The sequence below is a fragment of the Mastigoproctus giganteus genome, chromosome 14 (genome assembly GCF_048544385.1).
Source record: "Mastigoproctus giganteus isolate SK-2022 chromosome 14, ASM4854438v1, whole genome shotgun sequence".
NCBI lineage: Eukaryota > Metazoa > Arthropoda > Arachnida > Uropygi > Thelyphonidae > Mastigoproctus > Mastigoproctus giganteus.
Genome location: NC_143588.1, coordinates 31759530 through 31775159, shown reverse-complemented (window position 1 = coordinate 31775159; position 15630 = coordinate 31759530). Strand labels below are relative to the sequence as shown.

Below are 15630 nucleotides of genomic sequence, written 5' to 3'. Positions count from 1 at the left end.
GGTGGGGCCCCCAAAACCTCTCTCAGGCTTCTTGATTCTGTTTAGAAGAGGGAGTTAGTTAATTAATGATTCACCTCTAACAGAGTCTCTCCACTCGCTCTCTCATAGACGTACTGTTTCTTCTGTATGCCTCTTCTACAGACATTTCCATGGGCACTGTTCTTCTGAATTGACTTCTATAATTCCCGCCCTCTCTTTCAAAACAGTCCGAACACGTGCCGCCACCAGCCAACATCCATTTACTGTCCAACTTCAAATTCACAGAACCAACTTTTCATCTTCCTTGTTTATTCAGTTAACTGCCATTTTTTGAACAAAACTTCCTCCATACGCATTTCCTGAAAATTCAATCTACAGAAGTTCAAGTCCAATGTCAACAAATATCTTCTTTCGTCTTCTCAACCTCCAACCCAAGCACGGTACTAAGTACTATAGGTTCTAATACCTCTCGTGTTTGGGGTTCACATAAAGAAAAAGACACTATTACAGCATCTGCTCTACTTGCTGAATTTGGCTCTATTGGACTATTTTCTGTTTCCAAATCTCAGAAAGGACAGAAATTTGACAGTGCTGTGATGAATGCAGTCAACAACTGGTTTGAGTCGAAATCAGCTGAATTTTATTTGAGTGAGTTGTGAAAGCTTGTGGATTGTTTCAGGAAAGTCTGTTAACTTAAGGGGACTATGTTAAAAAATAAATGGGTTTTCACCACTTTCCAGCATTTCTTCTATAAGAGGCTAGAAACTTTTTAACCGCCTATCCTGTGTTTCAGTAACTGTCCCCCCCCCATCTCTTGCTTAGCGTTTGGGATACCTGCGCTGGCTACCTTAGTGGAGTTGCCGCTTTTCTTGCCACCATTTACAGTGATCTGGATTTGAAGCAAGTTCATAATGAGAAGCTCATTTTATGACTTTTAAGGCTAAATTCATCAGCTGAAAGCCTGTAATTTGTCATTTTTAATTCCAAAATTAAAAATGACAAATTGCTAATCCAAACATCCCAATGCAGGTTTTGTTTTGTATGCTTAAATTATAAACAAGCTTTATATAAATAAAATCAGCCATGCTTTAATCATGTTTTTAAACAAACTGTCTTTTTAATGGAATATCTTCAAAGAAACCTTGACACTGAACCTAGCAGTAAAGGTAATACATGTTTACATGGGCCGAACATAATCAACTGTATAAACAACTAATTGAAGGCATATAGTTTCTTTGAGATAGGAAGCGACCATGATCTTGTATTCAATACGTGATCATGGTCATTCCTTACCTGAAACCAAATTAAATGTGGTAATTAGTGCCAGTAATAGGAAGTATAAAAAAAAAGTGTTGAAAATGAACAAAAATTGGGAGGATCTCAGATTTACCAGCAATTCATTAAACATAGTTACTTTTGTGTTCAAAAGTTGTAGCATTTCTGATGTTGGCATGACTTCAGACGAAGAATGGCAAATATTTTAGAGAACTTTAGTGAAAGTTTGCAAAAGAGGTAGAGAAGGTCCGTGAAGACAGCATGCTAAAAGGCCCTGGATGCAGACAGCAGAGGGGGGGCCATTCGTATCGAGCAAGCATAAGGTAAAAGGGTGGGGTGGGGGGGACTTACTCTGGATAGGACTAAAGATACAACAGGAAATTGGATAGCATGATGGAAAGTAGTGAAAGGAAGCTGATAGTCCAGAATGATTTCTATCATCATAGAGACTTAGCCCTCTCTGGCAGCTCAGTTAGCATAATACATGATTTATCTGATGCTTGTTTGGAGATGTCTGAGTGTGATGATCCCTTTGAAGACCAAGGGAACTTCTAAAGTCCTTTTCACTTGAGGCTTAGTTAGCTGGTCTCAGGTGGAAGGAGTGGGATTGTGCACAACGTGCAAATTTTATGCTTTTTCAACAGAAGTGAATAAACATAAATATAATAATTTGTAGATTAATAATTATTGATGTGAAAACATCTATGGTGGCACACCTACCATTTTCGCACTGAAGTAAAACCAATTAGTAACGAAATTTCCTTACAGAAATGACTCAAATGATATTACTTCCTGTTAGGTGGCTGTTAGGTTTTAAATGAAACATGGTGTCACTTCCTAAATGATGCTAACAATGCTGAGTCAGTCACTAACATTGATTTGATGAGTAAGTAGCAGGCATGAGAATAAAACGTTGCATTGTTCATACTAAGAGACGAAATGGCATCACTTCCTAAGTGATGCTAACTCAGTCACTAACGTAAGAAGCAGATAGTAATATTATGCAAGAATAAAAGCTTCAAAGCCACTGAAGAAGCCTTGTGTTGACAAAATAAGTTCGAACACGTAGAGAACGAAAAAAATGGAGTTTAATAAAATGTGCCTGAAGATTTTGATCAACATCAACCTAAGTAGCGTGGGTATAAAACATTACATCATTGATAACTGATCTTGTTTGGTTAAACCGTTTAAAAATTTAAACTGTTTTGATTCAGTAACACAACAATAAAACAATCACTTCTTGCAGTAGTTTTTGGTTATGACATCATACTAGTTTACAAATGGATTTCGCTAACTATTGAATTGCAAAAACACCAAATTTAATTTCATTTAACAACCTATAAGATTATTTCGAATATGGCTAAAACTCCAGCTGAGCGAAATCGAGAGAAGTATACAAGAATAAAAGCTTCAAAGCCACCGAAGAAGCCTCCCATGTTGACAAACGAATGAGTTCAAAAACAGAGCAAAAAAAAAAAAAAAAAATGCAGAGTTTAATAAAATCTGCTTCTGAAGATTTTGATCAACATCAACCTTCTAGATTGACTTCTCATCAAGAAGCTGGACCGTCAACATCATAAAATTATATTCAAGGACTTCCTGAAGGTTTTTATCCAGAAGATTTGAGTCCAAATGAATCACCTCAGGATTTTCAATTGATTCCTGAACCACCTAGACAGAGTATACTGCAACAACCAGCGTCGGTTGCATCATCCAAAAAAAAACAATCATATTTCAGCTCAGTTGTCTGTTGTAGACCCTCCACATGTTTCAACAGTAATTGAACATGAAATCATTTACAAGAACATCGAACATGACCTTAACTCCTATATAAAGAATTTGAATGACAATTTCTGAAAAATACATTTGGAGCTGTTTGTGATATTTATGATCCATTATGGTATAAAAATGATGTGAAATTGTGCACCCAGGAAGTTAACCCCACTCTTGTATTTCAGCTTGAAGTGCAAGAGTGGATGTAAAGTTTCTCAGTCCATGATAATTTCTTTTGTCCATTTGCAGCAATAATGTTAAAGATCATTGATATCTGTAACTCGAGATAATGCAACATAAACTAGTTGTTGTGCGTGACATTTCTCGTATTCATAAATTACAGAATCAAAAGTAGTACCTCTCTGAGATTTATGGATACTAATAGCACAAGTAGTAGTAGAAAATGATTTCGTTTAGCTGAGATCATTCCATTGTTATTCAACAAAACACGCGTACTTCTTGTGATCTGTACAGCTTCTAAATTGATTTTTTAAGCCATAGCAAACCTACAAGTTCTAGCAAGTTGACCCATTGCGGATGATCCTGAAAATTTCAACCAAAGACGTTTAATAGAATTAGTCTTTGTCATAATTCAATACATGCCAATTTTCTTAATGCTCCATTAGCCAGACCATCAGACATGCCAATATTAGTTGTTATCAAGTATGGTTTGCCAATAAATAAAGGAAGTTCATATGGTAATCCACTGGTGTCTAATACTGCCATTTTATGAAGTTTTTGTCATACATGAGCCTCGCAGTCTGCAACTCTGTACCCGACGAATATGTCTTGGGCAATGGACATAGCGGTTTCTGAAGACAAATGTAACACAGAATTGTTATAATTGTTCAGATTTATTTTTTAAATATGGGAAACGGTGTAAGCAGTGAAACCTCATTGATGACACTGCTGTGGGGAAAAAAAATGCTTTAAAATGTTAATCATTTGGATTCCTTTCGTGCCTAAAACCCTTTAATCTCCGCCAAGCCAAGGATGTTTTCACATAAAATAAAAATATTTCATGCATACAAGGGTACACTTTTTTTTTTTTAAGTTGCAAATACTATCATAGACCTGTTTGCCCATTGGTTATAACAGATTTTGATAATGATGATTCTTCTTGAATTAGCTCAAAAGACATTAGTGGAAATTGATTGCTACTCTGTACAAAAATAAATATTAATTCCCAAGCCTTTACTTTCATTAGTAATTATTAAATTTGTTTAATCTTTGTTAAAACATTAACTGTAATCCACATACTTATTATAACCTTGCAAGAGTGCATAGACTAACAAGTCTGGAATATGGCAGAGAAGAGGATGGATACACAAGGATTTCCATTGCTGCAGCAGTGCTGATATGTCGCAACAACCATGTGACACCCTGCATTGTTGTACAAGGTTATTAGCACTGTCTTCAGAAAACGGTGATCCTTTTTCTGTATTTCTCAACTACCACACATTCGGGCTTCTCCATGAATGAATGGTAGTTCAGAGCACTTTAAAGTATTGACATGTAGAACAGAGTGACCCATAATTGATGCCATCCCAGTCGTGCGCAATAAGTAATCAGCTTCCATGTTCCCTGGTTCTTGTCCTATATATATTTGTGTGTATGCACACAGGAAGAACTTAGGCCTGTGCCATTTCTTAAACTGACATGCTCCAAGGCTTCCTTTGAAGCAATGTAACATTCCTTTATATTGTGTTGTGTCCCTATGCAACTTTAGTCTTTATCCAAGAGCACTGATCTTGTTTCATAATTATAGCTCAGAGTACCTGCACCATACACTTTTCAATCAAAGAAATAACTTTCCCATTCACAGCACTTAAAGAACTGTTACTGCTATACAGTTGTCCTCTCTCTCCTTTTATTTATAGCCCACATCAGATGTTGCCAACTAATGTGCCAGGAAAAACACAGGTATGCCACAAAAATTTAACGCATTCAGACTTTCCATTAAGTTTTGCTGATGGCTGGCTTCCACTCTTATAGACCATGATAGGCATAACTCATTAGTGCACTGCTGTATATATTAAAGAAGTTAATTCTGGAAAACACAGACCACTCTTGGTGTATTTCCTAGAGCAGCGTTTCCCAAACTTTTTTTAGTAATAAAACACTTCATCTCACGATATATTTACGGAACACTTACTAAACACAAGTTTAGGGGAGCCAAAGAACTGTTTGTTAAAATTTTATTACATACGATGCGCTGTGCATCAGGAGCATCTATATTTCCAACACATGTAAAGCAGATATTCAAATAACTGTAATCATACTTTTGTTTTGGTCTTTTATTAGTTGGTTCCTGTTTTTTCACTTCTGATTTTTGGAGAACAAAAGGCTGTGATTGTTCATCCTCACTTTGAAGTGTGACAATATTGTGTTCGTTTTCATTGACCACAGTTGCAATACTTAGTACTTGCTTCTCGTTTTAAAGTTCCTTTTTTCAACCACAAATCCATGGTCATTTATTATAATAATAATATTTTGAAATACCGATAATTATCAAAAAAAAAAAATTATACAAGGAACTGAGTTTAGTTATGATATCGGTTTGCTTCTCCCTCTCCTTCAACCCGTGTACTCCCGGCCAAATCACATACAAGTGGCATATTAGAACACTACACTGCTACTTTTTCGATGTCATTACCTGTACACATGCTTCTCTATGCAAAAGCCCGCCAAAATAAAGTGTTCCGCAGTCTATTCGATTATTAGTCTATACGAGTATAAATTCAGGCTCATCAGTCTCTGCAGTTATAGTAAAGTTTTCAACTACCATGAGTAAATAAATGCTGTGATCTTTAATACCCAAGATAAAACAAGTTCCATTAACAAAAAGTTACCTTGAGTTAATATTTCTGAATACTTTGTTTAAATTACAAGACTTCATTATGGCAGTCTATAAAGACTTACTGGTCTCTCATCAGGTAGCAGGTGGCCTTGATTAGGAATCACTAATAACTTTTGAATATTTAAGTAGTTCTGTTTGAGTTGTCATACAGTATAAAGAAATTGACACTTTTTTTTAAGTATAGCAACAATGTGTGAAACCCTGAAGCAGTAGGGTTCAGGTTATTTCAGATTTTTCGGCTAATGCCACATGAGAATTATCTTGTATATACGCACCTGTGCAGACACTAGGATAAACCATATAAACTGACACATTTTGACCAAAATAATCTATTTGCAAAAAAAAAAAAAAAAAAAAAATTCCCGAAACCAACATTCATAACACTTGCCAGTGTTGCGCTGAACAATTTGACAAAAATTAATGTTCATGGTGCGGGTATGCACATTGTAGAACCTTGTGATTTGTTGCCCATATCACTGCCTCCAAATTATTTGAGAACTTTGTTGAAGTAAAATCATGTTTCAAATCAAACAACCAAAAATTGCATGGATTGAGATTTGAGCATGGTGGCCAAGAACTTGGTAACAAACAGAAAATTATATATGCTCCTTGGGGAAATTGTGCTACTTGGCAAACAGCGTGTGGTGTGCTTCTCAGTCTCTTGTTTGGAAACCACTGTGTCTAAGCAGGTCCTAGCTTGAAGTTTGGAATTACATACTGGGTGAGAAGTTCATTGTACCATGCACCAATTGTGGGATCCATTACAAGATTATGTAGTTGAAACCCATAGAGGAGTCCTAATGAATGTACCAGTACAGCAATTCCCATAACATGAGACATGCAGTGGGATTTAACCAATTTTTTGGAGAAACCTGGCTTCTGTTGGTGACTGGAGGAATTCTTAAAAACTGCTGAACTTGGGGTTGTAGTTAGCTGTTGAAAGATGGGGGAATGGCTCCCTTGTGAGTTAAGGTTTTCAGCCTATAGCATTCAAATTGATAGGCAAACATGCACACTTCTATAACCATAATATTTAAAAACCCTATAACCTGGGATGACTATATCAAAAGCTGGTATTAAAACATGATCTGTTTCACCATCCAACACTAACAGCCACAAGAAAAATGAAAAGTGCTAATGTTTACAGCTGAACTAGAATAGAGCTTTAAGGCCTCATTCTTGTCTAATTACTGTTGTCTGTACACTTTATCATACTGTTGATATGTCTAAAGGGCCATAAGCATAATTGTCACATGATTATATTTTCAGTTAGTGTACTGTTCAAAATGTTTTTTCTTTTCTGCTTGTTCTTTTATATTTCTTCCTTTAAAAAAGTTAAATATTTTCCGTTTTTAAGAATAAGAGAAATTTGACAGGATCACCTGATATTTCACTGTGAATAGCATGTGGTTAAAGGGGGAAAAATTTATTGTGATTTATAATTAGAGATATTATAGTTTAATTACTTAAAGCTGTATTTTGTTAATGCAGATTTCTCTGCTGCTAACTTATTTCTTGTTTTGCTATTTATTTGATGTCCAGCTTTACTATTTTTTGACATGTTAGATTACAATGGAAGCAATGAAAAGTGACATTGATGAAGTGTCATTACAAGGGATTGAATTTTGGTCTAATGTCTGTGATGAAGAAGTGGATTTGGATATTGAAGCTTCTGAGGTATTTATTTACTTATTTTTTTTATATATAATTTATACAGCTAGCTTTATATATTTTAATCTTTATATAATTGTATTGTAAAGCATAGTTGCTGCCAGAGAACCCCTCTCTCTCTGTCTTTTTCTGCATGCATGAGTGTGTAAATGTGCACACCCCCTCCCCCACAATTTTGATGGGGCAGGGCTTTTACTATGTACACTAGAATTAAAGATTGCATATGGAATCCTCAGTATTTTCAGAGGTTCCTATCCATCCTATCTTTGAATCACTCATGCTGTCATGTGATGTGCCTCAATGGAAGAGAGGGATGAGTGAGAGGGGAGATAAGTCTGTGATTGGGTCCATTGTTAGTTTATGCTAATGATGATTGTGAGAATGTTAGCTATATCCATGTCTCTTTTCTGTACTAGGGATGCACAATTAAAATTTTGAAGTTTAAAAATGGAAAAACTGTGTATATTAAAACTGCAAAAAATTAATTTTACTTAGTGTCAATATTTATTTTGTAATATATACAGGGATGGCCAGTTCACAACTTGTGCACCAGTTATGGAAAATTCGGCTCTCATTAATGGCATGCCTACTAAAAATCAAAAATAAAGCTAAGCACATAATTTATATTCCACTTTTATTGCCAGAAATGAACAGAGTTTCTATATGACAGGAAGTTCTTGTTCATATTTACTGACTTTTATTATTGATTTAGTACAAGTAAGTAGGAGTGTTAGTGAGCTCTTGGCAACATCAATTCTATAAGGATCTGCATTTATTTATTATTATTATTTTTATTATTATAAGTGCTAAGCATATAACTCATTTGGTGACACCTTGTTTGGATCTGTGGGAGGATATTAATTTCAGTAGCGTCTGCATTCACATCTAGGGGACATGTGAATCATTTCCAACATATGAGGTGCTGCAGGAGAGGTTGACCACCTCTAATATATTTTATCCATGGTTTTAAATTGAAGCTCTTCTTTTCAATATGGTTTGGTCAATGTTTTATGGATTTCGAAATGTATCATTCCCCTTAACTCAGATGTCCCAGTGTGAATAAAAAAAAAGTATATTGGCTCTTCAATGAAAAAAAATTAAAGTGTTATAGGTAAGGGACTAGTTGAATTTGAGCATGCAATATACATTATTCATACTTCTTTCTAAAAATGACTTAAAATGTAAGCTGTGGAATGTGGTATATCACATTTCATAGCTGGTACATGGTACTTTAGTGACTGACCTTTGTTTGGAAGGTTTTGAGGAAAATTTTGTAGGGGGGGGTAGGAATTATTAGAACAGTACTTTAATTACATCAGTCATTGGTTGATAACTTTGGCCTGCAGAGCCGAACGTCTTGGACCAGTAGGAAACTGTTAAAGAATACTTTAAACAAATACATCCTATCCAAGAAAGAAAAGCTGGAATGCCACAAGATACAAGAAATTGGTGTGCCCTCTAAAAAAAACAGTCAGTGTTGCTCACTTAATTTGTCACATCTAGTGCTTTTCTGTTTACCAAGTTTACTGCAGTTTCAGAAAGAACACGGATTCACATTAAGTATGGCAGCCTGTTTTTAGCATTGATTCTTTTGAAATGGAAAACTTCTTTCCTTTGAAAGAATTTTACTGTAATAGTGAAATACAAGTTGAAATTGTCATTACCTGAAAAAAGAAATTCAGATTATTTATGGGTATGAGCTACAAGCTCTCTACCAGAGCTTGTAGCTCATACTCATATATGTATTTTTGTCTGCAGAAGTGTGTGTGTGTGTGCACGTGCGTGCGCGCGCACCTGCCTACGGAGGTGCCAGGTGTCTGCTCCTGCCAACCTGGCACCTCCATAGCCAGGTGGGCAGGAGCAGCAGTGCGTAGCACACACTACTTGATCTAGACCAGGATTCGAGCCCGTGCCCACCAAATATGGAGGGTGCGGAAAGGTCAGGGAATGATCACCGCATATCCCCGGAGCAATATGGCCTTAGTTGCTAATGCTCCTAAAAACCAAATAACAAACAGAAGCCTGTGTTTATGGACCAATTTCATGTTGTGCAGGCTAAAAAATCCTGCAATGTCATACAAGAAAATTCTACATTTGAGATTGGCTAACTACAGTCCTGATTTATGCGGACTTTAGAAATTCTTCCAGTTATCAACAGGAATCGAATCCAGGTGAATAATCAAATCCATGATAAATCATGTTCTCCCTTTACAAATTTGTGGCAGAATATGATGTACCGTGCCAACTATACTGCTGCTGCTGCAGAAGGCTACCTGAAAAAGAAAATATATTTAGTTACAAAATGTGCCTGAAAAAGTACATTTTGTGCTTTTTGATAGGATATAACAATCAATAAGTGGTATCTCAAAATTATCTGTAAATTTTGATAGTGGATAGTGAGGTTGATTCACTGGTAGATAAGTGCAAGATTTTCTAATGGAGGAAAAGTGAGGTGAAGAGAATTGACCATCATTGGGCTTTTTTTGGACCTAAAAATGCTCAATTAAAGTAAAAAATATCTAAGTGGCAAATGATGATGAAGCTGCAATTAAAGTTTAAAACTGATAGTGCAATTAAAGTACAAGACTGATAGTGATGTTCTCAAGCACTATAGTGACAATCCAGAACCTCTCCCTATTACTTTGAAATTTCTAAGTTTTGTACTGTATACAAAGTATTTCTCCCTTGAAAAGAAAAGCAAGCTAAGAGAAATGGTGAGGAAGCAGAAAATATTAATGGGGGGAAAGAAGAGAGAGAGAACAAAATTGAAGTTTTTTAAATTACACTGAAAGATTGGGGGTGGGGGAGTTCAAGTTTGTGTAGTAGAGCTTTTTTTAACAGATTTAAAAAAGCTGAATTTGAATGGACAAAATTGGCACACACTATGCTAGTTATCAAAGCCATTGAAGAAACAAATTAAATTAAAAATACTGTTGGTGTGCATCAAAATAAACTGGATAACAGAAAGGCCAGTGTAATTACTAATGCACTTTTAATTGATAACAACAACCTTTGTCTTTGAGGGCAGCCTTGCACAGATTGTTGCAGACATTCTCTCAGGTATGCCAGACAAGCAGTGCTTGCTACGTTAGTTGATACCCACCCAGGTATCAACCAACGTAAGCAGGTATCAAGGTGTGCCACCCAGACCACATGGAGGAATGCTGTCCCTCTATGTTATCAGGCAATACTAGATGGTAGATGACTGTGTCAACCAGTGAAATTCCACCTCTTTGGTTATTGGAGGCTTGAAGTGATGGAACCAGTGTTTAGTCATGCAGTATGATCGATGCCCTTTGAGATTAAGATGAATATCACAGAGAGATCCAAACTTCCTTACATTTCGAGGGTACAGCTCTAAAACGGAGTTCGCAGACTGGCTGCTAGTTAGTACACCGAACCGAACCTATTGGTAAATCACTAGGAGGCTTCCGGATCACCTAGTGTATAATTTTGCTGCCTCTACTCTGCCAGATAGTGACTGCAGGGAGTCCGAGTAGTGGGTATTGTCAAGGCCACGTTATGTTAAGGATCTGGGTATATTCTTACCATGTGTTTGCCATATCCAAAAATTTCATTACTTCATACAGCATGTCCCTTTCCTCACTTTTTCTTACTACTGAATATGCCATGAACTATCAAACTAATAGAGCAAACTTATGGGCAAAAAGAGCTAAACCTCCCAAACACTTCCTAGTTCATTTCACATATATATATATGTGGTCTCAGTTCTAATCTCAATGATATCCATTTCTACTTGCTGTCTGCCAAACCCCATGCACTTTTTCTGACAGAATCTCAGTTATCCGTTGATTCAACCGCTGTTCATCTCATCTCAGTTGCCCAAATTATTCGCCTCAAAGGTGGTACTTTTGTATATGTCTGTTTCGATATCCCCTGTCAGAGACATGGTAATTTGGAATCTCCTCTTTTTAATCTTCTTCTGGCTTAAAATCTCTCTACCTCATTCTGTCAACTTCATCTGTTGTCTCTACTGTTCTCCCAATTCCACTAATCACTTAGAGCTCTTTGGCTTCCTCTCTTTGCAACTTGACTTTCCCCAGTCCAACTTTACTAACAGTGAGGTAATTTTCATTTTGTTGATTTTAATGTTCACAACTCCAGTGGGCTCATACCGACCCAGCTGGTCATGATGCTGAGGCTTTTGCAATTACTAATGACCTTGCACAGGTTGTTCATTTTCTTACCAGAATACCGGACAATCCTAACCATATAGCCAATGCTTGATCTTCTTCTCACAAATAACCCTTCTAAGTACACGGGCAAGGTGAGTGGTCCTTTAAGCACCTCAGATCACAACTTGGTGATTCTCTTCTCCAATGGAGCCTTTATCTCGTGGATATTCTCGACCCTGTGATGTTTGCATTACAAGAATGCAAAATGGGATGACCTGCGAGATTTCTTTTCTTTTCCATGGTCAGATTACTGTTTCAAAACTTCTAATGTCAGTGTTTGCTCAGATCGGGTCAGCGAAATTATTCTTGTAGGAATGGAATCCTTCATTCCACATTCCACCTTAAAATCTCGTCCTTTATCTAAACCTTGGTTTTCCAATAAATGTGCTAAGGCTGTTTCAAGAGAAGAATGTATATGAGAGGCTGAAGGACAGGGTGGATGCCCTCGAAAGATGTTGCATATTGTAATTGGCTTGTTTCCGTTCAGTTTCATTTTTTGCCCACCAGAGCTCGCAACAATTGTAAAGCAGTTATTAATCAATCCAAACTAGATTTTGAACAGGCTAACAGTAGAAAACCTTGCTGCTTGCTCTAATGGTAGCTGAGCATTCTGGTCTCTTGCCAAAACTATTGGCCGCAACTTTTGCCCATCTCTGTCAAAACCAGATGGTTCTATTGTCATTTCAGCCAAGGATAAAGCTAATCTGCTAGCATTCCATTTTTCTTCCAACTCCTAAAAATCTTGATAAAACACCTCCCACCATTCCCAGCACACTCCATTCAGTGCCTCCTGTGGTCTTCCGTCAAAAGGATGTTAGAAGAATTTTGACCAATCTTGATGCTAAGAAAGCTCCAGGTCCTGACGGTATTTCTCCACTTGTTCTCAAAACCTGCATTCCTTAACTTACTCATGTTCTTTGCCACCTTTTTTCACATTCTTATTCCAAAGGTGTTTTTACTTCTGCTTGGAAATTTGTTCATATCTAGCCAGTTCCAAAAAAAGGGTGACAAATCCCTCCCATCCAATTATCGCCCATTGCAATTACTTCTACTTTCTAAAGTAATGAAAAAATTCAGTTAACTGCCAACTCTTAAACTGTCTTGAAACCTTCCATCTGATCAACGATTGCCAATATGGATTCCATCAGTATCAATCTACTGGTGATATTCTGGCTTATGTTATCCATTTGTGGACAAGTTCAATGGAAAAGTTCAGTGAAACACGAGCAGTTGCTCTTGACATCTCAAAGGCTTTCAATCATGTTTGGCATAAAGGTCTTATAAACAAGCTTCCATCTTATCGTTTGCCAACTGATTTTTGTAATTGGATATCCAGTTTTCTCTCTGACCACTCACTGAGGGTGATAGTAAATGGCTCTCTATCTTCTAACTTCTCTACTAATGCCGGTGTCCCCCAAGGTTCAGTTCTTTCCTCCACTCTTTTCCTCTTGTATATTAATGACCTTCTTTCATTGACTGGAAATCCTATCCATAGTTTTGCTGCTGATAGCACATTGCATTCCACTTTCCAGTTTGAGAAACCTCTCACTGCTCAATCAGCTTCAACTTCTCGAATGTGTGCTACCAATTCCATAAATGCTGATCTCCGTGTAATTCTCGGGTGGGGCAAATAACTTAGTTAATTTCGATCCGTGTAAAAGTCAGTCCTGTCTTATATCTAGCAAAATGGATTCTTCTGCTCCTCTGCTTATCTTTGGTGACACTCTGATTTCTAGGCAAAATGATATATCACTTTTGGGGATTACCCTGACTTCTAATCTCTCTCTCTCTCTCTCGTGACACAAGCACATTACTAATATTGCTTCCTTTGCATCTAAAAAACTTGGTTTTCTCTTTTGCTATTGGCATTACTTTTCTTTCAAACAGCTGTACAAATCGCAAATCCGCCCTACCATGGAATATTGTTCTCACATCTGGGGCGGTGTCCCCAAAACCTCTCTCAGGCTTCTAGATTCCATTCAGAAGAGGGCAGTTAGGTTAATTAATGACTCATCTGTAGAGAGATGTTCTGTTTCTGCTGCATGCCTTTTCTACAGATACTTCCATGGGCACTGTTCTTCCAAATTGACTTCTATAATTCCAGCTCTGTCTTTCAAAACAATCCAAACACGTCCTGCTACCAGCCAACATTAATTTACTGTCCAACTTCAAACTAACAACCAACTTTTCATGTTCCTCATTTATTCGTTCAACTGCCGTTTTCTGGAACAACCTTCCTTCATATGTATTTCCTGAAAATTACAGTCTACAGAAGTTCAAGTCTAATGTCAACAAATATCTTTTTTTTTGTCTTCTCAACCTCAAACCCATGCACGGTACTAAGTACTATAGGTTCTTAGTATCTCATGTTTGGGATTTCAAAAAAAAAAAAAAAAAAAAACATATCGAAGAAACAAGAATGTAGCTAGTTGTTTATTGATGTAGAGTGGAATTGTATACATAAAGGTGGGAGTGGGCAAAAAGAAAATACTACATCAAGCAATATAAAATACTTTAATTTCACTATCTGCTATTTCTTCAACAAAGTCAAATAAAAATGAGACTGTCATGACGTTCTGGAAGTCCATGCAAACCATTAAAATCAAAAATAAAGAAAATATTAAAATCAAGAATTAGTAAAAGATTAATTCTGTGCTGTAAATCAGTCAGATATGTAGGAGTACACATATAGTAATTTTTTTTTTTTTTTTTTTTTTCACAGATTAATGATACAAACAAACATATGGATTGTTCAAAGCAAATGGAAGTAGCCACACAATGTGTTGGAGTTCAAGAACAATCTGGATGTTACATAATCACTTCCACTGCAATAAGGCAAAAAAACTGATAACATAAAACTGAAGCACTTAGTACAATAAACTCTCCCCCCCCCCATACATCTGATTGTGACTTTATAAAAGTGATGACATCCATGATCACAATAAGCAGCCTGCACCATCACAAAAAAACAAAAACTAAGCTTATAAGGAATTGAATTGACTTGCGGTTTTTTTTTTTTATTATTTTTATTATTATTTTTTTTTTATATGTATGTAACTAAACTCCTCTATGTTAATTAATGAAACATACTGACGGCCATCCCATCCAGGTAAAATTCATCTTTCACATATTTCACCATTCACTTGTCTCTTTAATCATAATTTTTGTTCAAAAACTGATGTATATCCTGCACTCATCAGTTTTTAAATTGTGTACTCTGTTGGTTGGGTGGATGAATGGGCAAATTTGTCTATTGCTGTTAAATTTTAGCATTAGATTCTTTATTACAACCTTTTTAGTCACAGAACACTTTTCATCTCGCAATATATTCACGGAACACGAGTTTAGTGGTAGCCAAAGAACTGTTGCTAATATTTTATTACGTATGACGCACTGTGCATCAGGAGCATCTTTATTTCCAACACATAAAAACCGAAATTCCAATAACTGTAATACTTTTGTTAGTTGGTTCCTGTTTTTTTTTTCACTTTGGATTTTTGGGGAACAAAAGGCTGCGATTGTTCATTGTAAACTTTGGAGTGTGACAATATTGTGTTTGTTTTCATCGACCACAATTGCACTACTAGAAGTACTTTGCTTCTCGTTTTAAAGTTCCTCTTTTTCAACCACAAATCCATGGTTGCATATTTTAATAATAATATTTCGAAATACTAATAATTATCAAAAAAAATTATACAGGGAAGTGAGTTTAGTTATGATATCGATTCGCTTCCTCTCCTTCAACCCATATACTCCAGGTAAATCGCTTACGAATGGCATACTAGATCACTACATTGCTACTTTTTTTTGTAGATGTCATGTCATTGCCTCTGTGTATACTTCTCTATGTAAAGCCCGCCAAAATAAAGTGTTCCG

General features: G+C 36.4%; 1 protein-coding gene across 2 annotated transcripts in view; it reads left to right on the top strand.

Moving 5' to 3' along the window:
• Positions 1 to 15630, top strand: part of Fs(2)Ket (Importin subunit beta Fs(2)Ket) — a 277390-nt gene that overhangs the window by 93675 nt on the left and 168085 nt on the right. For both annotated transcript variants that reach the window (XM_090388864.1, XM_090388863.1), the window contains exon 7: positions 7454 to 7564. In XM_090388864.1, the coding sequence (XP_090244990.1) occupies positions 7454 to 7564 (111 nt within the window). The remainder of the gene's footprint in view (positions 1 to 7453; positions 7565 to 15630) is intronic.